Source organism: Bos mutus, chromosome 3 (genome assembly GCF_027580195.1).
Source record: "Bos mutus isolate GX-2022 chromosome 3, NWIPB_WYAK_1.1, whole genome shotgun sequence".
NCBI classification, from domain to species: domain Eukaryota; kingdom Metazoa; phylum Chordata; class Mammalia; order Artiodactyla; family Bovidae; genus Bos; species Bos mutus.
This window is the reverse complement of record NC_091619.1, coordinates 1,965,255-1,992,000: the sequence shown is the minus strand read 5'-3', so window position 1 is coordinate 1,992,000 and position 26,746 is coordinate 1,965,255. Positions and strand designations below refer to the sequence as shown.

Here is a 26,746-nt window from a genome sequence, read left to right as displayed (position 1 = left end):
CTATCTCTTAACCCCACCAGCCCTCTTCTGATAGCCAAAGAGCCTCCCAATTGCATCTTTCATATCCTTATTTCTCAGGCTATAGATAATGGGGTTGAAGAAGGGAGCGAGGATAACAAAAGTGACAGCAATTGCTGTGTCCCAAAACACAGAGTAGGTGGCTGAGAATCGCAAGTACATGACAGCCACACTGCCAAAAAACAGCAAGAACACAGCAAGGTGGGCAGCACAGGTAGAGAAAGCTTTGTGGCGGCCTTCAGCCGAGGGCATTTGCAGAATCACCACAATGATCCGGAGGTAGGATAGGGCGATGACCAGGAAGGAGGCCAGGATCTCCACTGCATGGATGGCATCCATAATGACCACCAGGGATGTATCTGTGCAGGCCAAGTTCAGCACAGGGATGAAGTCACAGAAGATCTGCTGGATCTGATTGGAGCCACAGAAAGGCAGGGCGCCAATCCATGCAATTTCAGGGAGCACAAGGAGGAAGCCACAGAGGCAGGATCCAGCTGTCAGATGGACACAGAGTTTGGGAGTCATAATGTTTGGGTAATGGAGGGGGTTGCAGATAGCTATGTACCTGTCAATTGCCATTGCTGTCAGGACACAGCCTTCTGTGATGCCAAGTGAGTGGAAGAAGTACATCTGCAGAAAGCAACCAGCAAGAGAGATGGCTTTCTGCTCACTGACTAGGCAAGAGAGAATCTTGGGGATGGTGGTTGTGGTATACCAGATCTCCAGGAAAGAGAGGACACGGATGAAGAAATACATGGGGGTGTGCAAGGCCGCATCCAGCTGGGTAATAATGAATATCATTAGGTTTCCAGTTACGATAAATCCATAGATGAGAAGCAAGAGAATAAAGAATAAGAGGCCACCTTCATGTAAATGTGGGAACATAGAGAAGAGGAACTCAGTCACCCTTGTCTGATTCTCACTGGTCATCACCTGTGTCACCTGGGAAGGGAAGAAAGGAGACCAGAACTCCTGAAATTGGGATGGTGATTACTTATTGAAAATTGCTTTGCTCTTTTCTGTAATCAGTTACTTAACCTGATGCTGGGGCCCTAAACAGGCCAGTTAGAAATCTCTCCAGTTGCACCTTTATGCAGGAACATCTGAAATGTTTGCTTTTGCACCCCTAAATGAATCTTTTTGTAATCATCTTCAAATGATATGAAGAAAACACAAAGCAGCACACAATTTTAATTCTCTTGAATTATTTTCTGGAGGTGCAGTCAATTTTTTTAATTTCTGAGGTTTTTGTCCCACTCTGTGTTTAGCTTTAAAACATGTACCTTTCTTTTTGACTATTGTCAATTTCTGTTATTTAGAAAAGCAATTAAAAAATATAAAACACCATCAGAAACATTTCACTCATTAAGTCTTCAGTTGGTCACTCATACTTTCTAGCTCTGCTATCTAATCTAGGATTGGCTACCTTTATCACTCTGCCTCTCTTCTGTTGGTTTCATAGCAGCAAGTCTATTTTCCATTTAGAACATAGGAACCCAGACACAAGAAAGCATCCCTCCTCTCCTCTGCTTTCTCTGTAACTCCCTCTCCTTCTCTTCTCTCAGTGGTTGATATTGATAGGTGCTCAGATAAAGAGTCTCTTCAGAATCACAGTATATCTGAAAAGTGGCCATCGAATTTTGGACAAACATGTAATTTCAACCTTGCGCATCCCATTCCTCCTAGAAAGACCACATCTAAGAACCAAAGGGAGGAGGAGATCATCCTGACATAAAAAAAAAAAAAAAAAAAGCTTCTCGAATAACTTTGGCAATCTTGGGAAGAAAATGTCACAAAAGTCAGCTGCAATAGAAATCAGGCCAACATCTAGTTGTTTGGAAGAAAGGGCAACTAAATTTTTTGAAAGGCTAATTAAACTTAAGTATAGAACTATGCTTACCTATTAACTATTTTAACATCTTTTTGACTGGTCTTACCTACATGAAGTCATTCCACAGATGAATATTTCTATGCATGGTCTTACTGTCCCTTGTCTTTTCAAAAACATTAAAGGATAAACCCAAAGATCATAGCCTTATATTTATTGTCTTTTCTCATCAGGTTCCAATCAATTTTTTTCTTTTTCTTACCTTTTATGGATTTAAATTTATTTATTAATTTTAAAAAGTATTGAGGTGTAGTTACTTCATGATGTTGGTCAGTTTCAGGTGTACAGCAATGTGAATCAGTTATACATATACATAGATCCATTATTTTTCAGATTCTTTTCCCATCTAGGTCACTGGAGAGTACTATGTAGAGTTCCCTGTGTTATACAGCAGGTCTTTATTCAGTTCAGCTCAGTTCAGTTGTTCAGTCGTGTCTGACTCTTTGTGACCCCATGAACTGCAGCACGCCAGGCCTCCCTGTCCATCACCAACTCCCAGAGTTTACCCAAACTCATATCCATTGAGTCAATGATGCCATCCAACCATCTCATTCTCTGTTGTCCCCTTCTTCACCTGCTTTCAATCTTTCCCAACATCAGGGTGTTTTCAAATGAGTTAGCTCTTTGCATCAGGTGGCCAAAATATTGCAGTTTCAGCTTCAACATCAGTCCTTTCAATGAACACCCAGGACTGATTTCCTTTAGGATGGACTGGTTGGATCTCCTTGCAGTCCAGGGGACTCTCAAGAGTCTTCTCCAGCACCACAGCTCAAAAGCATCAATTCTTCTGCGCTCAGCTTCCTTTATACTCTTACATCCATATATGACTACTGGAAAAACCAAAGCCTTGACTAGATGGAACTTTGTTGACAAAGTAATGTCCCTGCTTTTTAATATGCTGTCTAGGTTGGTAATAACTTTCCTTCCAAGGAGTAAGGATCTTTTAATTTCATGGCTGCAATCACCATCTGCAGTGATTTTGGAGCCCCCCAAAATACAGTCAGCCACTGTTTCCACTGTTTCTCCATCCATTTGCCATGAAGTGTTGGGACCGGATACCATGATCTTAGTTTTCTGAATGTTGAGGTCTAAGCCAACTTTCTCACTCTCCTCTTTCACTTTCATCAAGAGGTTCTTTAGTTCTTCTTCGCTTTCTGCCATAAGGGTGGTATCATCTGCATATCTGAGGTTATTGATATTTCTCCCGACAAACTTGATTCCAGCTTGTGCTTCCTCCAGCCCAGCATTTCTCATGATGTACTCTGCATGTAAGTTAAATAAGCAGGGTGACAATATACAGCCTTGATGTACTCCTTTTCCTTTGGAATCAGTCTGTTGTTCCATGTCCAGTTCTAACTGTTGCTTCCTGATCTGCATATAGGTTTCTCAAGAGGGAGGTCAGGTGGTCTGGTATTCCCATCTCTTTCAGAATTTTCCATAGTTTATTGTGATCCACACAGTCAAAGACTTTGCCATAGTTAACAAAGCAGAAATAGATGTTTTTCTGGAACTCTCTTGCTTTTTCGATGGTCCAGCGGATGTTGGCAATTTGATCTCTGGTTCCTCTGCCTTTTCTAAAACCAGTTTGAACATCTGGAAGTTCACGGTTCAAGTATTGCTGAAGCCTGGTTTGGAGAATTTTGAGCATTACTTTACTAGTGTGTGAGATGAGTGCAATTGTGTGGCACTTTGAACATTCTTTGTCATTGCCTTTCTTTGGGTGGAAAGAAAACTGACCTTTCGAGTCCTGTGGCCACTGCTGAGTTTTCCAAATTTGCTGGCATATTGAGCGTAGCACTTTCACAGTATCATCTTTTAAGATTTTAAATAGCTCAATTGGAATTCAATCACCTCCACTAGCTTTGCTTGTAGTGATACTTCCTAAGGCCTACTTGACTTCACATTCCAGGATGTCTGGCTCTAGGTGAGTGATCACACCATCATGATTATCTGGGTCATGAAGATCTTTTTTTTACAGTTCTTCTGTGTATCCCTGCCACCTCTTCTTAATATCTTCTGCTTCTGTTAGGTCCATACAATTTCTGTCCTTTATCGAGCCCATCTTTGCATGAAATATTCCCTTGGTATCTCTATTTTTCTTTAAGAGATCTCTAGTCTTTCCTATTTTATTGTTTTCCTCTATTTCTTTGCGCTGATCACTGAGGAAGGCTTTCTTATCTCTTCTTGCTATTCTTGGAACTCTGCATTCAAATGGGTATATTTTCCCCTTTCTCCTTTGCTTTTCACTTCTCTTCTTTTTACAGGTATTTGTAAAGCTTCCTCAGACAACCATTTTGCTTTTTTGCATTTCTTTTTCTTGGGATTAGTCTTGATCCCTGTCTCCTGTACAATGTCACGAACCTCATTCCATAGTTCATCAGGAACTCTGTCTATCAGGTCTAGTCCCTTAAATCTATATCTCACTTCCACAGTATAATCAATCATAAGGGATTTGATTTAGGTCATACCTGAATTGTCTAGTGGTTTTCCCCACTTTATTCAATTTAAGTCTGAATTTGGCAATAAGGATTTCATGATCTGAGCCACAGTCAGCTCCTGGTCTTGTTTTTGCTGACTGTATAGTGCTTCTCCATTTTTGGCTGCAAAGAATATAACCAATTTGATTTTGGTGTTGACCATCTGATGAAGTCCACGTGTAGAGTCTTCTCTTGTGTTGTTGGAAGAGGGTGTTTGCTATGACCAGTGCGTTCTCTTGGCAAAACTCTATCAGCCCTTTCCCTGTTTCATTCTGCTTTCCAAGGCCAAATTTGCCTGTTACTCCAGGAGTTTCTTGACTTCCTACTTTTGCATTCCAGTCCCCTACAATGAAAAGGACATCTTTTTGGGGTGTTAGTTCTCAAAGGTCCTGTAGGTCTTCATAGAACCATTCAGCTTCAGCGTCTTCAGCTTTTCTGGTCAGGGCATAGACTCGGATTACCGTGATACTGAATTGTTTGCCTTGGAAATGAACAGAGATCATTCTGTCATTTTTGAGATTGCATCCAAGTATTGCATTACTCCATTTCTTCTAAGAAATTCCTGCCCACAGCAGTAGATATAATGGTCATCTGAGTTAAATTAACCCATTCCAGTCCATCTTAGTTCGCTGATTCCTAGAATGTCGATGTTCACTCTTGCCATCTCCTGTTTGACCACTTCCAATTTGCCTTGACTCATGGACCTAACATTCCAGGTTCCTATGCAATATTGCTGTTTACAGCATTGGACCTTGCCTCTATCACCAGTGACATCCATAACTGGATATTGTTTTTGCTTTGGCTCCATCTCTTCATTCTTTCTGGAGTTATTACTCCACTTATCTCCAGTAGCATATTGGGCACCTACTGACCTGGGGAGTTCGTCTTTCAGTGTTCTTTTTTTTTTTTTTTTTTTTGCTTTTCATACTGTTCATGGGGTTCTCAAGGCAAGAATACTGAAGTGGTTTGCCATTTCCTTCTCCAGTGGACCACATTCTGTCGGACCTCTCCACCATGACCTGTCTGTCTTTGGTGGCCCCACATGGCATGGCTTAGTTTCTTTGAGTTAAACAAGCTGTGGTCCGTGTGATCAGATTGGCCAGTTGTCTGTGTTGTGGTTTCAATCTGTCTGCCCTCTGATTCTCTCTCTCAGAGCCTAGCATCTTATTTGGGTTTCTTTTACCTTGGATGGGGTATCTCTTCACGGCTGCTCCAGCAAAGCACAGCCGCTGCTCCTTACCTTGGACATGGGGTAGCTCCTCTTAGCCGCTGCCCCTGACCTATTTTATATATTTTTGAATAACACAATAGTACTGTGTCTATGTTAATTCCCATCTCTCAATTTATCCCTCCTGGCCCCCTTTCCCCTGGTAACTATACATTTGTCTTCTATATCTGTGGCTCTATTTCTGCTTTGTAAATAAGTTTATTTGCTCCATTTTTTGGATCCACATATGAGCAGTATTTGTCTTTCACTGTCTACTAGTCAAAGTTTTAAGCCAAATATTTTTCTATATGCCCATCAGCTCTGCCATATAGGACCAATTTCCTGCATTTTATTTTTATATCATTCTTTTTTCCATTTTCTTGATCTCTTCCTATTGGAATCCAATTACCAATATCCAGTAAATGGTCCCATTATCATAAAAGTCTCACTAAGTCTCACTGCCAGAAGTAAACATTCTTTCTTAAGAATACTTTATATTTTATTGTTTCATGATATTTAACACATCTTTTTTCCATTTTCCCCTGGTGGCTCAGATGGTATCTGCCTGCAATGCAGGAGACCCACATCAGATAGCAAAGAATATGCCAGCAATGCTGGAGACCTGGGTTTAAGTCCTGATTCTGGAAGATCCCCTGGAGGAGGTAATGGCAATCCACTCCGATATTCTTACCTGGGAAATCCCATGGACAGAGGAGCCTCATAGGCTATAGACCATGAGGTCACAAAGAGTCAGGCATGGTTGAAGCAATTGAGCAGGCATGCATGCATGCTAGGGAGATTATTATTGTTGTTTTACAGGTAGACAAATTGAGAACCAGAGGGGAAAAGTAATTTCCCAAAGTCACATAGCTAGGATCCAAAGCAATAACTGGAATGTTGGTCTTTGGGCCTTTAGTCACTATTATTATCTGTGCCACACTGGGCAGTTTCGATCAGGGTTCAGCATTCGCTGTATTTCCTTCTCTGAGTCCCACTACGTGTTTACGACTGCCCTAGGTATGAGATGAGAGAGCTAATGTGTTTTTCCCCAGCTCAGGTCAAACAGAGGTTAAAACAAATGTATTGAAGACTAGGAAAATTAGTTTTAGAAGATGCCTCTTACCATATGTCTCAAGCCTGGAGGAAGAAAGATAGGAGAGCCAGGTTTTGGAAGGGAGCAGGCACCAGTGAAGTAGAAGGGCAGAGGGCATGGACTGAGAAAGGTGTGAGCAATCTGAGTTTTCTCTGTTGGAAGCAGTCACATTTTTGTCTCTTGTGTGTTATCTTTTCTCAGCCTAAAGTCCCAGAGAATGGCCATCCTGAGTAGTCATTATAGAGAACACAGATGGATAAAGTAAGAGACCATGGAGCTATGAAAAGTGGAATTTTAGAGCTAAGTGGCTTAACTAGAGTGACTATTTCTTACTTTGAGTGAGTATCTTCTCACTAGCAAGTTTACATTGTTATCTATCATCTGTACATCAGTTCAATTACATTCATATATTTATTGATCCTCTGCTAGGTGCCAGTCACTGCTGAAGGTTTGTGCATAAGTGTGTGCTAAGCCATGTCTGAGTCTTTGCAACCCAATCAACTGTATCCTGCCAGGCTCCTCTGTCCATGGGATTTTCCAGGCACAAATACCAGAGTGGGTTGCCATGCCCTACTCTAGGGGATCTTCCCAACCTAGAGATAGAACCTGTGTCTTTTACATCTTTTGCATTGGCAGGTAGGTTCTTTACCACTAGTGACACCTTGGAAGCTCGCTGAAGCCTTAAGGGCTATATAAAGTTGAATAAACATTAATTTTTACTCCTGAGACACATAAAGAACATTTAAGAAAATCCTAAAATGACAGTTAATCAGCAGTGCCCAAGGAGTTCAGCCTAAAGATTTTCATTGTAGAGTAAAAATAGACTTGAATTAGATTGCAGTCCTGGAAATAAAGAAGTAAAATTCTCTTTAAGTCCCCAGGAACCCACAATTCTTTGGACTTTAAAATTTTAGTGTTGGAAAGACCTTAGATATCATTAGTATCTTCATCTGTTAGATGAACAATATTCTTCCTAATATCCTTTCTAATTTCTTTACTTATTCTAATTTCTTTACTTATTCTAATTTCTTTGCTTATATAATACAGTTCTAAACATATGAAGTTTTACTCCATATTCTGAGAAAATTTTACCATGAAAGAAAATTTAACTTGAAAAAACAGGTTAATTTGGGTACCAAACGCAGGTTAGCATGCTCCACTGGCTTACCACGTACCTTGCCTGATACCACAAGAATCGTCCTCAGAATCTCTGTGACAACCTGCCCCTTCTGCTAGTTTGTCAGTGAGACTATAGATGTTTCTGCACTCTCTTTCTGGAGTATCTAGAATGGAAAAATTATCTTGCTTGGGAGTTTCTCTTTAGATAACACAGGATCTTTAAAATGTGATGCATCTCATTCTCCACTCTAAGGGACCTATTAGAGGAAGCATGTCACATGGTAACTAGACATTCCTGAGGGGGTCAGGTCTCAAAACTTTCCTGTGGGTAAATAATCTTATCTCTCATAGGGGAGTATAGATCTAGGCACTGGGGCCCAGAATGACAATGGGTGTCAGAACAGACTTCTTTCAAGATCACACCTCTCTGAAACAGACCACCAGCAAACAGTACTTTCTTCTCAGCCTTTCACTCATTTTTCACTATGTTTTCCACTTTGGCTGAGATGATGATAATGATGATGATAATAATATATTTTTGAAGTTTTAAATACACATTCATTTAATTCTTTTTTTAAATTTATTGTTTAATTGGAGGATAATTACAAGGTGCTGGTTTCTGCCATAAAACTATGTGAATGTGTCATAATTTTATATATTTGATTGTGGCTCAGATCATGAACTTCTTATTGCAAAATTCAGGCTTAAATTGAATAAAGTAGGGAAAACCACTAGACCATTCAGGTATGACCTAAATCAAATCCCTTATGACTATACAGTGGAAATGACAAATAGATTCATGGTATTAGAATTGATAGAGTGCTTGAAGAACTATGGACAGAGGTTCCTAGCATTGTACAGGAGGCAGTAACCAAAGCTGTCCCCAAGAAGAAGAAATGCAAAAAGGCAAAATGGTTGTTTGAGGAGGCCTTACAAATAGCTGAGAAAAGAAGAGAAGTGAAAGGCAAAGAAGAAAAGGAAAGATATACCCATTTGAATGCAGAGTTCCAAGAATAGCAAGGAGAGATAAGAAAGTCTTCCTAACTGATCAATACAAAGCAATAGAGGAAAACAATAGAATAGGAAAGATTAGAGATCTCTTAAAAAAATCAGAGATACCAAGGGAACATTTCATGCACAATGGGCACAATAAAGGACAGAATAGTACGGACCTAATAAAAGCACATGAGATTAAGAAGAGGTGGCAAGAGTACACAGAAGAACTGTACAAAAATGATCTCAGTGACCCAGATAACCACAATGGTGTGACCACTCACCTAGAACCAGACATATGTGTGTGTGTATATATATACACACACATATCATCTCCCTTTTGAGCCTCCCTCCCCTTCATTTAATTCTTTAGAAAAAGAATTTGTAAGTTTAAAATGATTAACATGGGTAAATTTTATATTACACACTTTTTACCACAATTAAATATAAAAAGCTGTTTGTATGAGATAGCCAAGACAAGAGTTATTCCCATTTTACACATGGAATAATTCAGAGCAGTTAAAGGCTTGCTCCAGTTCACATAGCCAAAAAATGCAAAGGCAAAATTGAACCTTGAGCCTCAAAACTCAAAATTAGCTAAAGATTAACCTTTCCCTTTGATTGCAACTTTAATTGTTCCCAAATATATATTCTCCAAAATGATCTTTCACTTAACTTGCAGTATCATTTAATAGGACTTGGTTTAACTAAGAAGAAAGGCAGGGAAAATAAGGACATTCCTGGGCTTTTGCTTGACACTTTTCTATTTTCCACTCTATTCCTTGCATTGAACTGTAAGTCCCAGCAACCAAACTGTTTGTAGCCATACTCTCACAATGCTATTTTGATCTCTCATGCTTTGGGTTTTTTCCCTATTCTTCCCTATTCCTGAAATTTCAACCCTGCCTTTCTTCTTTCCACCCAAAATATAGGCACACACTTCACCTCTGTAATTCTTATTAATTTTTCAAGTTTCAGTACATTACCCTCTTCTTCAGGAAGCCTTTCTTGGTTCCCAGGTTGTTTTGGGGGGTCTTCTTTTGTGTTCCTAAAACATATGGTACATACATATCTTGTTGAAATTATCTAGTTATATGTCCAGATTCTAAGAAATTTAATGGTGATCTATAATTATCTATTCATATTTGAATTTCTACTACACAGCCCAGGGACTTACATGGAACTCAAGTAACATATGCTTAATGAAGAGGATAAACAAAGGTCTAGCCATGAAAATACAAGAACTATGTTTGTAGGATATTAAATATATTTCACTTGAAACAGAGGGCTTGTAGAGTGAATCAGTGGAGAAATGGCATTGGAGGATTAAGTTAGGTAGATTTGGAGATCTAGAATGTTGGGATTTTTAAAATATGTTTTGCAAGCAGTATGAACTTATTAGGTAATTTTGGAGTGGACATTAATGCACAAAATTGCACTTTAATGTGTAGAATACAGAGAAATTATGGAAGTGACAAATGTCATTAATTTATTTAACTACCATTTACTCATCACTATTCAGGCATCAGACTCTTTTCTGCAATGGTCTGGAATAAAGGCCTAAATAAGACAGTAATAATGAAGCTAAAAGGATAAAAGGGATACAAATAAATATGAATAATCAATAAAGTCTGACAACTGACTCTATATAGGGCATGTTGGAAAGAAGAGCATTAAAGAGACAGATTTTAAGTTTGAGTTAGTTTGTCAGGCACCATTATTGATAAATACAGTAACAGCTAAAGCAAAAGCTAGTAAAGGGGGGAAATTATAAGATGAGTTATAGATATGTTATTCTGAGTATGTGGACAAACTTATAAACAGAGATTTCTTATTGCCATTAAGGATGAAGAAGTGGACTTCAAGAGAGATGAAAAGTCTATGGACTTAGATACAAGTGTTAAATAAAGATTATAATTGAACTGTGAGGATGCACTAGATAGTTGAAAAACAGTGTCAGAAATAGCAAGAGAGGCTGGAAGATTATAATTGGTGGGTGGAGGAATATAATACATAACTATTATTTACTGGGTTAAGTATGTGCTAAAAATGCACCAAGGCAATTATATATTTCTTATAATTTCACTATTTTTATAAGTTACTCATTATTATCAACCAGTTTAAAAGTGAGGAAACTAAAGTTTAAATGACTTATGTATCATCCCCATAGTCATGTAGCTAAGAAGGTGACAAAGTCAGAATTAGAACCTAAGTCTATCTTACTGTCTTGTTGCAAAATATCCAGGGAACTAAGAGAACAAAGACACAGCTGTGTCATGAAAATCAAGGCAAAAAAGTACAAGAACAAATAAATGATCAATGAGTGAGATCTGGAAATGATCTAGTTTTATTATTATTATTCCTTATTCTCAATGTCTTAAAGTGTTGGAAGTGTTAGTCGCTCAATCATGTCAAACTCTCTCTGACCCCATGGACTGTAGCCCTCCAGGCTCCTCTGTCCATGGAATCTCCAGGTAAGAATACTGGAATGGGGAGCCATTTCCTCCTCCAGTGGAATCCTCCAGACCCAAGTATCAAACTCAGGTCTCCCACATTGAAAGCAGATTCTGAGCCACCAGGGAAGCCCACCAATGTCTTAAAACCACCTTGGATATATTTGCTGAGTGAATATTTGCAGGGAAAATAAAAACTGGAAAAATGGCAATAAAATTTTGTGGTTAGAGGATCATTGGCAAATGAGGAGTTAATATAATTTTAGCCATATGGCTTCTGCATAGTCTTGGAAGATGAATGAATAAAATTAATACAAATGAACCAACCAATATGGATGATGTTTGAGACATTTGATAACGAACAGATGGGAGAACTAGAGCAGGTAATGTAATCAGGGATATCTTTCTTTAAGTTATAGTAGATATATAGTTTCTTAGACACTATGCTGCTGCTGCTAAGTCGCTTCAGTCGTGTCCGACTCTGTGCGACCCCATAGACGGCAGCCCACCAGGCTCCCCCATCCCTGGGATTCTCCAGGCAAGAACACTGGAGTGGGTTGCCATTTCCTTCTCCAACGCATGAAAGTGAAAAGTGACAGTCACGTCGCTCAGTCGTGTCCGACTCTTAGCAACCCCATGGACTGCAGCCCACCAGGCTACCCCGTCCATACTATGATATAGTAGTAAAATGTGCGTGCTTGGAAGAGAGGGAGAAGAGTCAGTAGTTAAAAAGAAACTAAAGATACTGAACATCAAAGAGATAATAACTAGAGCAAGTCGTAGGAAACTGGGTCAAATAGTTTAATAGTAAGTTTTATCTTGCAGTCAAGGAATGTTAAATCCTGACCCCAGCTTTTGGGGCCATCTGCCTCTGGAACCATTGAAGTCAGTGAAATCTCATGCACGTGAACCCCTCCTTCCCACCACAACTGCTAATGGTCCTTTAATACCCTAGATCCTTCTGCAGAAGTTCTGCTGAGGTGTGCTGCACAGCTGCTGAAAGAATTTTCTACAATATACTTCAGAGTTGTGCTATGCTATCACTGAACTGCTCTGAATCTGTTTCAATGAAGAGTGAAGAAAATCCTTCTGCCTTTGAACCACATTTTGTTAGCTTAGCTCCTCTTGTTCCTTAACCTTCCTCTGTCTCAGCAGACACTTTTTATACAAACAATTCTTTCACAGTTTGTTCAGAAAAGAAACGAAGTATCTCCTTCCTTCTGATTTCTAGCCTGATTCAAAGACCTAACTTCCCATAGGTATGGCAACTCCCTGAAAGGGAGCATGGCAGCAAATGTTTTCCTAATTAACCACATGGGAAGTGGAGTTGATTTCCTCCAGGCACTGAGGGAGAACCCTACAGAAGCAAGCCATTCCCTACCCTACTAACTAGTCCCTGAGAACCTAGATTTGTGATTGTGGCTAGAACCTTCTGATTCGCTGGACTGCAGAACAGTAAAAATGAAGACATTTGGGAAATAGGAGGGAGCCCTCTGAGTTTCTGGAAGAGGTAGGTATGGGACGAAGGGTGGGCTCTGTACTTTGGCATATGGGTGAGTGCCCTACATAGGGGAAGAGGCACAGAGAACCAGATTATTTTTCTGTTGGTTTTAAATTAAGACTTGTAGAAGATCTGTTGACATTTTGTAGGCATGTGAGGTAGGGGGAAGGATAGTAAATAGTTCAGAAATGAGGGATTTTGGATAATGTGTGCTATAGGACTAGAGATGGTCATAAGATAATCTATTAAATTTTTTCTGGGACATTAGCCCTTGAGAGATCATTTTTGTCTGGGCCACTAGAATTATGACTCTTTACCTCTGCTGACTTATTTGTTTATTTATTTAAATTTTTAATAATTGAGATATAATTGACATATAACACTATATAAATTTAAGGTGTATGTGTTTATTCGATGCATTTATACATTGCAGTCTGATTAACATCATAGTGTTATTTATCACTCCTGTCACATCACAAAATTACACACGTCCCATGTACAAGAGCTAAATTATCAGCTAGTTCATTGAAGGCAAGTCTCAGAATTTTGCCAGGCACACAAATATTTACTAACAAGCAGGTACAAAAACCAATATCAAACCTGGTTTTGGAAGCCCAAGGAAGTTCCAACTCTATTCCTTAGTCTCTCTGATTAGAAAGAGTGAAAGGTTCTATCAAAAACAAAATGTAACCAAATTCTCACTGGAGGAAAAACTAACATGGTGAAATCATGTGCTAGATCCTCTGCTAAGGGAGGAGCACAGAAATGAATGAATCACAGGTCTATTCCACCCTTCCACACTGTATAGACAGCATGACAAGCTCTTATTCTAATGCTACTTCAAGAAACGGTTTAGGTTTATTTCTAGCCAGACCACATATCTTGGTCACCTGGTTTTTAACTAAAAAAAGAAACCTAAAGTTCCTTATGCTGGTGATTTTCAGCTGGGGCAATTTTTACTCCCACTGTTCCCCTGCAGAAATATTTAGCAATTTCTAGAGACATTTTGTTTATCATGACTGAGGAAAAGGTCTGGGCTATTGATTTCTAGTAGAAGCTAGAACTGATGCCAAATGTTCTACAATGCATGGAAAACCTTTCTCTTCCTCATCCCTAGCAAAAAATTATCTGATACACAATGTTAGTAGTGCTGAAGTTGAGAAAACCTGCCCTATGCTAATTAATGAATCCACTTTCCTGAAGGCTCAACAGTTAATTAATCCACCTGCAGATTTGGTCCCTGGGTCAGGAAAATCCCTTGAAGAAGGAAAATGGCAACCCATTGCAATATTCTTGTCTGAAAAATCCCATGGACAGAGTGGCCTGAAAGTCTAAGTGTTAGTCACAACCCCATGGACTGTAGCCTGCCAGGTTCCTCTGTCCATGGAATTTTCCAGGCAAGAATATTAGAGTGGGTTGTCAGTCCCTTTTCCAGGGGATCTTCCCTACCTAGGGATCGAACGCAGGTATCCTGCATTGTGGACAGATTCTTTACCATCTGATCACCAGGGAAGCCCCTAGAGTAGCCTGGTGGGCTCCAATCCAAAAGGTTGCAAAGAGTCAGACAACTGAGCATCTAAGCACACATGGTGAAGATGCCATTCTGGATACTTAGAACTATCTGCCTCTGGCTATGGACTGCTAATCAAAGCTTTTGAAATGTCATCAAACCACTCCTAGAGTGTGATTTCTCAATTAGTATATTTCAACTATTAGCTAATGCTCTTTACCACTGACCATTAACTAACCTAGATTAAGATTAATTTGCACACAAAAGTATATTGCATGGGTCTAAGCTGTTGTGTTTTAAAGTAAATTGAATTCAGTATGATATTTAGTTCTCTTTACTCTATTTTTCTAACTATGAAGCCAGCAAGGGAAGACAGTACCCGCACTTTATTTTTAAGATACCCATTTAAAAATAGTTTTTACTTTTATCCACAAAGGGGATCATTTTGTCACAACTCATTTTGTGTCTCCAATATTTAATATCAAAAATAAAAATGTCTACCTATTTAAGGTGTTTCTAATTTGCTATTATAATAAATATTCCAGTGAATATCCTTGTATTTATTTTAATATTTAAAATAATTTTCTTGGGCTATATGGTGAAATGAAGTCTCTAAAAAGTCTCAAAACTCTTAAAAAAGATTGCCAAATTGCCATTCAGGAGAGTTTGTACCAATTTAAATGTCCAAATAGCAAAACTGTTTGCTTAGCTCTCAGAATAGTTGATAATACAATGTGTTATAATTACTAAAAATGTATTTGCAAGTTAGATATACTCACTTTATAATTTGCAAAGCAATGCACATATTTTGTTTAATTTAATCAACCTCATTTCAAGGCTGATGAGCTGCTTAAAAAGAAAGTTTATATTGGTTATTTAAATTAGGTAGAGTTCTGACTGTTTATATTTGATTTCACTAGCCAACAAGTGAAACACCTGAAAATATGGCTCAGGAGAATCAGACAATGGTGACTGAGTTTTATTTCTCTGATTTCCCTCAGTTTGAGAAGGGCAGTCTCTTATTCTTCATTCCTTTGTTCTTAATTTACGTGTTCATTATTGTTGGAAATTTCATGATCTTCTTTGCTGTCCAGCTGGATGCATGTCTCCACAATCCCATGTACCATTTCATCAGCATCTTCTCCTTCCTGGAGATTTGGTACACCACAGTGACCATCCCCAAGATGCTCTCCAACCTTGTCAGTAAAGAGAAGACCATTTCTTTCACTGGCTGCCTCCTGCAAATGTATTTTTTTCACTCACTTGGGGTCACAGAAGGCCTAGTCCTCACAGTGATGGCCATTGATAGGTACGTTGCCATCTGCCACCCCCTCCGCTATGCAACCATTATGACCCCTCGACTATGCATCCAACTCTCTGCTGGTTCTAGCATCTTTGGCTTCCTTATGCTACTGCCTGAGATTGTGTGGATTTCTACTCTTCCCTTCTGTGGTCCCAACCAAATCCATCAACTCTTCTGTGACTTTGAACCTGTATTACGCTTAGCCTGTACAGACACATCTATGATTCTGATTGAAGATGTGATTCATGCTATTTCCATCCTGACTTCTGTTTGTATCATCACCCTTTCCTATTTAAGAATCATTGTTGTGATCCTGAGGATTCCCTCAGGTAAGAGCCGTCAGAAGGCATTCTCCACTTGTGCAGCCCACATCACTATTTTCCTCCTGTTTTTTGGCAGTGTGACATTCATGTACCTGCGTTTCTCTGTCACTTTCCCACCACTACTGGACAAGGCCATTGCACTAATGTTTGCTGTCCTTGCCCCACTTTTCAACCCAATAATCTACAGTCTGAGAAACAAAGACATGAAAGATGCCATCAAGAAAATCCTCTGTTCTTGGGGCTTCACTGTGGTCCAATGGTTAAGAATCCACCTTGCAATGCAAGGGACACCAATTCAATCCCTGGTCCAGGGAAATCCCACATGCCATGGAGCAACTAAGCCTGTGTACCACAACTACTGAGACGGCGCTCTGGAGCCTGTGAGCCATGACTACTGAAGCCTGCAAGCCCTAGAACCTGTGCTCCGCAACAAGAGAAGCCACCACAATGAGAAGCCCACACGCTGCAAGAGTAGCACCCCTCTGCAACTAGAGAAATCCCTGTGCAGCAACTAAGACCTACCACAGCCAAAAAATAAGCAAACAAATAAGTAAATCTTAAAAACAAAACAAAACAAACAAAAAAAAAAAACATAAAAAGAAAGTCCTCTGTTCTCAAAAAACGTTCAGTGTCTCCAGAAGCCAATGAGAATTCACTCTATCTGTTCAAGCATCTATATTCATAAGTTTAAAATGCTAATAAATCAGTTTTTAAAACTACTGGGCATAATTTATCTTTATGTAGTAGTTTGGGTATGATTTCCACTTTTCTAATGTAAGAACTATTGCTTAAACTGATAAAGGAATTTGTTGGTGATCTACCTATCTTTATAACATTTATAGATTATTATGGAGTATTTTGTACACTTTATAACACCAAATCAATGGAGATACTGAACTAAATAATAATCATATTTATTTCTTGCAAATCAAAAATTTTCCCTTACCTACTCTTCCGTTTTATATTCACAGTACTCCTATATCATTATTATTATTAATTTATTTATAGAAGATTAACAAGATATGCAGCAGTGAAGTAGTTTAAGGCAGAAGAAGAAACCTGGCTTCCTAACATTCATCTAAGAGACATTTATCCCTCCATAGATTGTCTAATGATAGATAACAATGATTGTGCAGTCCATATAGTCTTTGACCTCGGGATGTTTGTGTCCTGCTGTTTTTATTAACTTTTTTGGGTTTTGTTTTACATTGTTCAGAAAATTATCGACCAAGTACTCTTGAAAGCTTGAAGGTTAAATAGACAAAATATATAGGCTTTGGATCAAAAAACTCCCATAAATTATGTAAATATATATAATTATATCTGATGTGCTAATCTAAAAACATCACTATGACTATATAAATAATGTTCTATGTTATGTTTTAATAAAATGCTGGGCCGGTCTCACACCTCAGTGTCCCTCTTCTTATTGCCTTTCTGCTCTGGAATGTTTCTCTCTTTCTTATTTTCTGCCTTGGAACTTATACTCAGCATTAAAAACAAAAAAAACATCCACACACACTTTTTTTCCTTCCCTACCTCAAACTTATTTATTTTTAATTGAAGGAAAACTGCTTCACAATATTGCATTGACCTCTGTCTAGATCAACATGAGTCAGCCATAAGTATACATGCATCCCCTCCCTCTTCGACCTCTCTCCCATACCTTCCCACCCCTCTTGGTTGTTATAAGAGCCCCAGTTTGAGTTCCCTGTGTCATATAACAAATTTCCATTGGTTATCTATTTTACACATGGTAGTGTATATGCTTCCATGTTACTCTCTCCATTCACCCCATTCTCTCTTTCCTCTCCCCCACCCATGGCCATAAGTCTGTTTTCTATGTATGTTCCTCCATTATTGACCCGTAATTAGGTTCACTGGTACCCCCTTTCTAGATTCTATATATATGCATTAATACACAATATTTGTTTTTCTCTTTCTGACTTACTTCACTCTGTATAATAGGCTCTAGGTTCATTCACCTCATTAGGACTGACTCAAAAAATGTGTTCCTTTCAATGGCTGAGTAATATTCCAGTGAATATATGTACCACTGTTCCTTTATCCATTTATCTGATGTTGGACATCTAGGTTGCTTCCTGTGTCCTCGCTATTGTAAATAGTGCTGCAATGAACATTGGTGTACTTGTGCCTTTTTCAATTTTGGTTTCTTCAATATATATGCCAAGTAGTGGGATTGCTGGGTCATATGGTACTTCCACTCACAGTTTTTTGAGTAATCTCCATACTGTCTTCATAGTGGCTGTATCAAGTTATATTCCCACCAACAGTGCAGGAAGGTTCCTTTTTCTCCACACCTTCTCCAGCATTTATTATTTGTGAATTTTTTGATGATTGCCATTCTAACTGGAACTGACATACATTTTATCTTATGGGATGAGTCCATGCCTTCCTCCTACAAAAGTGCTCTAGTGATTTTAGGGGTAAATAGTCTCTAAAAAAATTTTTTTTTCAGCTCCTGTTGAAAGCAAACCAATCGTCTCAGTGGTTATCACAAATAGAAGGAAGACAACCACAGGTGTGAGAAGAAGAGAGGTGCCAGAAAATAGAAATATCAGTAGTATGGAACATCAAAACAAAGTTCAGTCAGCTTTGATCAGGGAGATAAATTCTTTTTTTTTTTTTCCTTTTTTTTTTTTCTAATTTTATTTTATTTTTAAACTTTACATAATTGTATTAGTTTTGCCAAATATCAAAATGAATCCGCCACAGGTATACATGTGTTCCCCATCCCGAACTCTCCTCCCTCCTCCCTCCCCATACCATCCCTCTGGGCCGTCCCAGTGCACCAGCCCCAAGCATCCAGCATCATGCATTGAATCTGGACTGGCAACTTGTTTCCTACATGATATTTTACATGTTTCATGATCAGGGAGATAAATTCTTAAATGCACTTGGGTTAAGTGTTAAGGTGGAAGACAGTGCTAGCTCTCAACTCTGGATCAGACCCAGGCCCCATTTTCTCTCATGCCTCATGGAGCCAGTGCTATCCTATATCCCCTCTCTCTCCAGTAAATGCAAATTATCTCTTACATTAATGTGAGCTTTTTGATACCCATTAGAAAATTTTGGGGAGTAAAGAAAAGTATATAGACTTTTCTTGGTTATAAAATTAAAATGAACTTATTTGAGGTTACTGTTTAGAAACCTAGCCTTTAGACCTTTGAACTCCTGGTTTAAAAGCTTAGTATTCCATTTATAAATCTAACAGATTTTGTTATTCACTATTAAAGGTGTTTGACAAGTATTTGGTCTGGTTTATAAACTTGGCAATTAAATCATTTTAAATTACATTTAAATATGGTATACACTGGGCTTCTCTGGTAATTCAGCTGGTAAAAAATTCGCCTGCAAGCAGGAGACCCCTGGGTCAGGGAGTTTGATTCCTAGGTCAGGGAGTTCCCCTGGAGAATGGATAGGTTACCCCCTCCAGAATTCTTGGGCTTCCCTGGTGGCTCAGGCGGTAAAGAGTCCACCTGAAATGCGGGAAACCTGGATTCAATCCCAGAGTTGGGAAGATCCCCTGGAGGAGGGCATCGCAACCCACTCTAATACTCTTCCCTGGAGAATCTCCATGGACAGAGGAGCCTGGTGGGCTATTTAGTCCATGAGGTCACAAAGAGTCGGACGTGACTAAGCACAGCACAGCACATGATGTATACTATTTTGCTTTTAAGTACTCGATTTTCTGACTCAATAAACAAAGACTCCACAGGTTTTAAAAAACAATCTTTATAATCTTAAAAAACTCTCCAAAACTAAAAAGTAAGTTATAAATATGGCTTATCCTAAATACTTTTAAGTGTTTTAATGCTGTGACAAATATAGTAGGATTTAAATTTTAAATAATAAAGTGTAAAACCTTGATTTAATGTGTGCATTTTATAAACTATAAATTTATTAAAAAAGTAAAAGGCTTCCCTGGGGGATCAGTGATAAAGAATCTGCTTGTTAATGCAGGAGACACAGATTTGATCCCTGGTCTGGGAGAATCCCACATTCTGTGGAGCAACTAAGCCTGTATACCACCACTATCAAGCCTGTGTTCTAGGGCCTAGGAACCGCAACTCAAGCCCATATGCCACAACCACTGAAGCCCACATGCCCAGACCCTGTGCTCTGCAACTAGAGAAAGCCCACACTGCAATGAAGACCCAGCATAGCCAAAAGTTAATAAATAAAAAAATTTTTAATGTATAAATTAATTGCTCAATTAGAAATCTAAAATTAGAATTGCAAGGTAGATTTAGTATTCTAATAGGTCCAATTATCTTAAATAATGCAACTGTATAAAATACTAAATATATACAAATTCCTTAGTGCAAAATATAGATAATAAGTTTTGATTCTATCAAACATTTCTAAAACCTTGTTGAGTTTAAAAGATACTAACCAACTAAAGAAATAATAATATGACCCATTTTGTTATTCATACAGCAAATGTTTACTAAGGCTACTGTGCCAAGCACTGTTTTAGGTGCTTGTGGTAAGACTAAAAATGTTCCCTGCCATTATGCAACTTGCACTATGATGAGGGAAGTTATCAAAAAAATACTAAAAATAAGAAAAAATTCCAAAATAGAATAAAATCATCTAGTCTCTATGAAACAGAAAAATAAAACTATTGCAAGATAATAGGATTTAGTGTGGGTAGGGAGAAGGAAATGGCAACCCACTCCAGTGTTCTTGCCTGGAGAATCCCAGGGATGGGGGAGCCTGGTGGGTTGCCATCTGTGGGGTCATACAGAGTCAGACATGACTGAAGTAACTTAGCAGCAGTAGCAGCAGCAGGAATATCATAATTTTAAATAAAGTGTCCATAATTGGACCTCATTATAAGGTTACATTTGAACAAAGATTTGAATAAAATTGTGATTCATAGGAATATGAGGAGATAAAATAATGAATAATCTAGGCAGCAGTAAAAGCTAGTGAAAACCTGACTCAGAAGACATGATCAATAAGATAGAAGAACAAAGATAAAGAATTCTGCAAGTCAAGTGAACAGAATACATCAAGAAAGAAGTGATTGTTAAATTCTGCAAAATAGTCAAATAAGGTAAAGACTGAAGGTTGACTTTGAACTTAGATACTTGGAGATCATTGTTAAATAAATAAGAGAAGTATGCATGAAATGGTGACAGTGAAAGCCTGACTTGAGTAGTTGGATAGAAAAGAATCAAAGAAAAATTGGAAATTTCAATTACAGATAACTCTTTCATGGAATTTTACTACTACTGAAAACAGAGAAATAAGGTAATAAGGAGCAAGTGGAATCATTAAAATACTTAGTTAAGGGTGAGTCACAGTATATTTTAAACCATAATATAGGATACATATATCTACATAAATGTATATTCACATCCATATTTATAGCTAAAACAGTGTTTTTACAAAAGAATACTTATGCTTAATCCATATGGTACCTCTCATGTTTTCTTTACTTCCTTTCCCCATTCTATTTCTTTAAAATCATTTTTGGAACTGATTTCACCACTTCCTAATGGATTGTGATAAGTTTGAAAAATTGATGAAATTAGGTCTTTAATTTTTGCTGTCTTTGGATGAGTATTTAATAAGCTGTTTCTATTTTAACTTTGTATTTGCTTATAGTTTTCTAATTTATTTATAATAAAGTGTTGCAATTTATTAAAAAAACAAGTGCTATTTTTAAAAATCATGGCAATTTTAATATGATGAAGAAAATAAATATACACTCTCTGACAGTACTGACATGATGTTAAAATAGTATAATCTTTTCTAGAGCAATTTAGCAATATGCATCAAAAGAATTAATATATCTATTTAGAAGTAGTGACAGAGAATGCTCTTTTGATGAAGTAGCATTTAAACTGACAGTGGAATACTGAGAAGGAATCAGCCAGGAAAACATATAAGATAAAACAATTGTGCAAATATCTTGAGGTTAGAAATAGCTGGGTTTCTAAGAAAACCATTTTAAAGGAACCAAATGCATATGTGCAAATGGAACTCAGTAAGAGTCATGAGATGAAGATTAGTAGCAAAATATGCAAACTTGCAGCACATATTATGAGATACTGGAATTTGTTCCAACTGAAGACACTGAATTCATTGAAGTAAGATATTAGATTCTTGGAATAACATCCCTGCTGTTGTATGAATGCAAATTGTGTGCACGCTCAGTCGCTTAGTTGTGTTCAACTCTGCAACTCCATATGCTATAGCCTGCCAGACTCCTCTGTCCATGGGATTATCCAGGCAAGAATACTGGAGTGGCTTGCCATTTTCTTCTCCAGGGGATCTTCCTGATCCAGAGATCAAACTCCTGTCCCCTGTGTCTCCCTCATTGGCAGTTGATTCTTTACCTCTGAGCCACCTAGGAAACCCATGGATACAAGTTGGAGTACAGCAAATGTGGAGGTGGAAAAGATGAATTATGGGAACACAGTAATGCTTTTCTGTTACAAAACAGTCTGCCCCCAGAATTAGAGCTTGAAACAGAAACTATCTCTCTGTCTCTTAATTTATGGGTTAATTTTCACTGGAGTCAAATAGCTAGTTCTTCTAGTCCTGGTTCCCTCATGCATTAAGAGTCAGCAACAGTTTGGTTGGAACTGAATGAACTAGGGCAATGCTCTGTCTGGCTAAGACAATTATACTCTCTCCCATGTCTTTCATCTTGCAGTAGGCTAGCCCCTATTGTGCATATAATGGCTAGCTGGAGTGTTAATATAGAGGCTGAGTACATGGGTTTCTAGAGACTCATTTCAGAACTGGCACATAAATCCTTCTGTTGCATCCTACAGCCAAATCAGTTTAAAAGGGGGACTTGTTCAGTTGCTCAGGAGTGTCTGATTCTTTGCGACCCAGGGAGAGAAATAGTGACCCCCACAAAAGACTGTGCCAGATCTGCCTGTGAGGGTTTGAGGGTCTCCTGCAGAGGCATGAATCAACAGTGGCCTGCCGTGGTGACACAGGCTCTGGCAGCAGCAGTCCTATGAGGTATAAGTCATTTTGGAGGAGGTTGCCATTAGTCCTACCATAAAGCTGCTACCTGGGTGACCCAGAAACTAAAGAACAATTATCCAAAAGAAGTTCTCACACTGTTGCAAAGGATCTATGTCCCACGACAGACTTCCCAACCTGGAGATCTCTTAAAGGGCCTGGGAATCCCCAGGGAATCTGACTTTGAAGGTCAGTGGGATTTGATTACAGAACTTCTATAGGACTGGGGAAACAGAGACTTTGGAGGGCACAAACCAAACCTTATGTGCACCAGGAACCCAGGGGAAAGGAACAGTGACCCCATAAGAAACTGAGCCAGACTTGCCTGTGAATGTTTGGGAGTCTCTGGCAGAGGCATAGGTAGACAGTGGCCTGCTGCAGCAGGGTCAGGGGCACTGGCAGCAGCAGTCTTGAGAGATGTGGCATGTTGGCATAAGTCTTCTAGGAGAAGGTTGCCATTAGCCCTACCATAGAGACTGTGAAAGTGAAAGTGTTAGTTGCTCAGTCATGTCCAACTCCATGATCTCATGAACTGTAGCCGGCCAGACTTCTCTGTTCATGGAATTTTCCCGACAAGAATACTGGAGTGGGTTGCAATGCCCTTCTCCAGGAGATCTTCCTGACCCAGGGGTCGAATCCAGGTCTCCCACATTTTAGGCAGATTCTTTTCCATTTGAGCTAACGAGGAAGCCCTTATAGAGACTATAGCCCTACCACAGAGACTGCAGACTCCAGGACTGGGTAGCCCCAGGCCAAAATACGGGTGGGAGTACATACCTACCCATCAGCAGAAAATTGGATTTACTGAGCAGGCCCTGTCCACCAGAGCATGACCCAGTTTTCCCAACAGCCAGTCTCTCCCATCAGGAAGCTTGCATAAGCCTCTTATCCTCATCTATAAGACGGCAGACAGAATGAAAACCACAATCACAGGAAACTAACCAAAATGATCACGTGGATCACAGACTTGTCTAACTCAGTGAATCTATGAGCCATGCTGTGCAGGGCCACTCAAGATGGCTGGATCGTGGTGGAGAATTCTGACAAAATTTGATCCACTGGAGAAGGGAATGACAAACCACTTCAGCACTCTTGCCTTGAGAACCCCATGAACAATATGAAGAGGCCAAAAGATAAGCCTCCCAGGTCAGTAGATGTCCAACATGCTACTGGGAAAGAGTTGAGAAATAGCTCCAGAAAGAGTGAAGAGGCTGAGTCAAAGTGGAAATGATGACCAGTTGTGGATGTATCTGGTGGTCAAAGTTAAGTCTGATACTGTAAAGAACAATTTTACATACAAACCTGGAATGTTAGGTCCATGAATCAAGTTTGATTTGATGTGGTCAAACGGGAGATGGCAAGAGTGAATATTGACATTTTAAGAATCAGAGAACTAAAATGGATGGGAGTGGGAGAATTTAATTCAGATAACCATCATATATACTACTCTGGGCAAAAATCCCTTAGAAGAAATGGAGTAGCCCTCATAGCCAACAAAAGGGATACCTAGAGGGGGGAAAGAAATTTCACTTCTTGGTAGAGTGAGTAAGTGTCTGAATGCTCAGTCATGTCCAACTCTTTGTGACCCTGTGGACTGTAGCCCACCAGACTCTTCTCTCCATGGAATTCTCCAGACAAGAATCCTGGAGTGGATAGCCATTTCTATCTCCAGGGGGTCTTCATGACTCAGAATCAAACCTGAATCTCTTGTCTCTCTCGCACTGGCAAGCAGATTGTTTACCACTACATTAGAAAGAGCTGCCAAATTAGCTTGCAAAAGGCATGGATACAGGGAAGAGTTAAGATTGTGTGATTTTCTTTGCCACATAGAGATGATTGGTATCCCCACATTATGCTAAAATTTTCACTGGAACCACTGGAACTAATCCTGTATGTGTGGGCTCAAACTGAAAGGCAGTGGTCTATATTTAGAGCTTGAGTAGAGGGGTATCTTCAGCAAAGTAAACAAGTTTATCATGGCATAGTGTGCTACTTTTAACAATGCTATTGCAAATGATATTGTATCTTCCTCAGGGAAATTCAACAGGCCTGGAGAAAGGCCACTATCCTTTCAGAGAATAGTTAAAAACAAAACACACCACAAAAAAACACACCCCGATTCTGTTGAAAGCAATTCTTCAGAATAATGGTATGCATGTGTATTGATTCTGAGCATATCTATCAAAAGTGATCATAGTTAAGGAAGAAGACTCTTGGAGTTCTTAACAGAAAGGAGAACTAATGAGAAAAGACCAGAGGAGAAGGGTTCTACTAATTAACCCATGGGGAAATAGAACTGCTGTTTTTCTTCAGGCATCAGGGGAAATATTTTGGTAGAGAAATATCCCCAAGAAGATTTTAGACAGGTATAACAGACCTACCTGAGGAACTGAAGGGACTTGAACTGCTTAAATGCAGGAAAGGGAAGGGACCTCCTTGTTTCTGCCAAAGGTAAGAGGAAAATGCACACAGTCCAAGATGAGATTGGCCCAATGTTAATGAGAAAGTCAATTTCTTCCCAAGCAGAAAGAAAGGACACTTAGCTAGTGTCCTTCTGTTAACTTAAATACCAATATTTGTGGACATATTTGAGATTGCATGAATGGAGTTAGGATCAGATGGGAGGCAATAGATTTAAAACCAGTGATAATGTTATGTTTTATCTGAGGCATGATGGGTTGAATAATTAACACCTTTTCCCTAATTATTATGTTTCTCTGTTTTCACACCTTCAGAGTTTCTCTAAATTAACTCTGGTCCAAAAGTAAGTCATTTTACATACTGGTTTCTGTTCCCAATGAAATGAATATAAACCAAATGAGAACATGAATAAAGAGAGATTAGGTAGGATCAGTAGACTATTACTGAAAGTCATATCCCAGAGTATTGACTCAAATTGACTAGTCTCTAACTCCAGATCAGTTTTTTAATGCATATCTTCCTTTCTCCAATGGAGTTGGGTCAGCTCATTTCTCTTCTCCCAGTCTCCAATAGATAAATTTCATATGAAGCTCTGTAGAGGACAATATTGATTTTGCTAAAATATAAACACCTGGATTCTATTGACTTCCCTGGTGGCTCAGACAGTAAAGCATCTGTCTACAATGAGGGAGACCTGGGTTCGATCCCTGGGTCAGGAAGATCCCCTGGAGAAGGAAATGGCAATCCACTCCAGTACTCTTGCCTGGAAAATCCCATGAACAGAGAAGCCTAGTGGGCTACAGTCCATGGGGTCGCAAAGAGTTGGACATGACTGAGCGACTTCACTTTCACTTTCTATTGAAAGGATTACTACTAGTCACTTAGAGGAAATAAATAGAGGAAATAAATAGAGATGCTAGAAACCCAAGAAGCCAGCAGCTGTGACTGCTTTAGAGGTCGAAAATGTCTCAGTTCTAAGGAATTAGCAGTAGTCATTTCTCCACTAATTTGTAAACGGAGCTCATGTAACTCTTCTTTGCTCCTTCCCTTAATCTCTTCCTGAGTTCAGCTGATCTAAGAGCATTGAATTGCCAAGTGTCCAGACGGTGGGTTAAAGCAACAACCGAAACAAGTGAGAGTAAAAGTGAAGCTTTGAATCACTTACCGTGAAAGTGTGACTGGAGAAAGGACCAATTGTCCCCATCCCAACCCTGTTTCATATCTCCTATAAAACTGAGCATCAGTCAAGCATCAGGGTTATCAACACAGACTTGGAGGTCATTTCAGTGTTGAAGGGGCTCTGAGCAAAAGACTGTAACATTTTATAGACATTGAAATAGAGGGGAAGTCACAGAGTGAGCTAAGTCAGAGAGGAGAAAAGTATCTCAAAGGTTTTTCCTTCTCTTCCCATAAGGAGGCCTCGGTAGAG

At 39.0% G+C, this 26,746-nt stretch overlaps 2 protein-coding genes across 2 annotated transcripts; one reads left to right on the top strand and one right to left on the bottom strand.

Moving 5' to 3' along the window:
- On the bottom strand, nt 1–1,022 carry OR6K6 (olfactory receptor family 6 subfamily K member 6). The gene has a single exon (XM_005896946.2). The coding sequence runs from the start codon at nt 946–948 to the stop codon at nt 1–3; it is 948 nt and encodes a 315-aa protein (XP_005897008.2). The 5' UTR covers nt 949–1,022.
- A 14,181-nt stretch (nt 1,023–15,203) lies between these two features.
- On the top strand, nt 15,204–17,134 carry LOC102277775 (olfactory receptor 6K3). Its single transcript, XM_070368714.1, has 2 exons — nt 15,204–16,136; nt 17,102–17,134. The coding sequence occupies exons 1-2, from the start codon at nt 15,204–15,206 to the stop codon at nt 17,132–17,134; spliced, it is 966 nt and encodes a 321-aa protein (XP_070224815.1).
- Nucleotides 17,135–26,746: the final 9,612 nt, after the last annotated feature.

Excerpts from the sequence above, each read along its gene's own strand:
- OR6K6 (XM_005896946.2), bottom strand. The coding sequence starts at position 948 with ATGACCAGTGAGAATCAGACAAGGGTGACTGAGTTCCTCTTCTCTATG.
- LOC102277775 (XM_070368714.1), top strand. The coding sequence starts at position 15,204 with ATGGCTCAGGAGAATCAGACAATGGTGACTGAGTTTTATTTCTCTGAT. Across the intron at positions 16,137-17,101 it reads GTTCTTGGGGCTTCACTGTG|AAAATTATCGACCAAGTACT; the intron begins GTCCAATGGTTA and ends TACATTGTTCAG.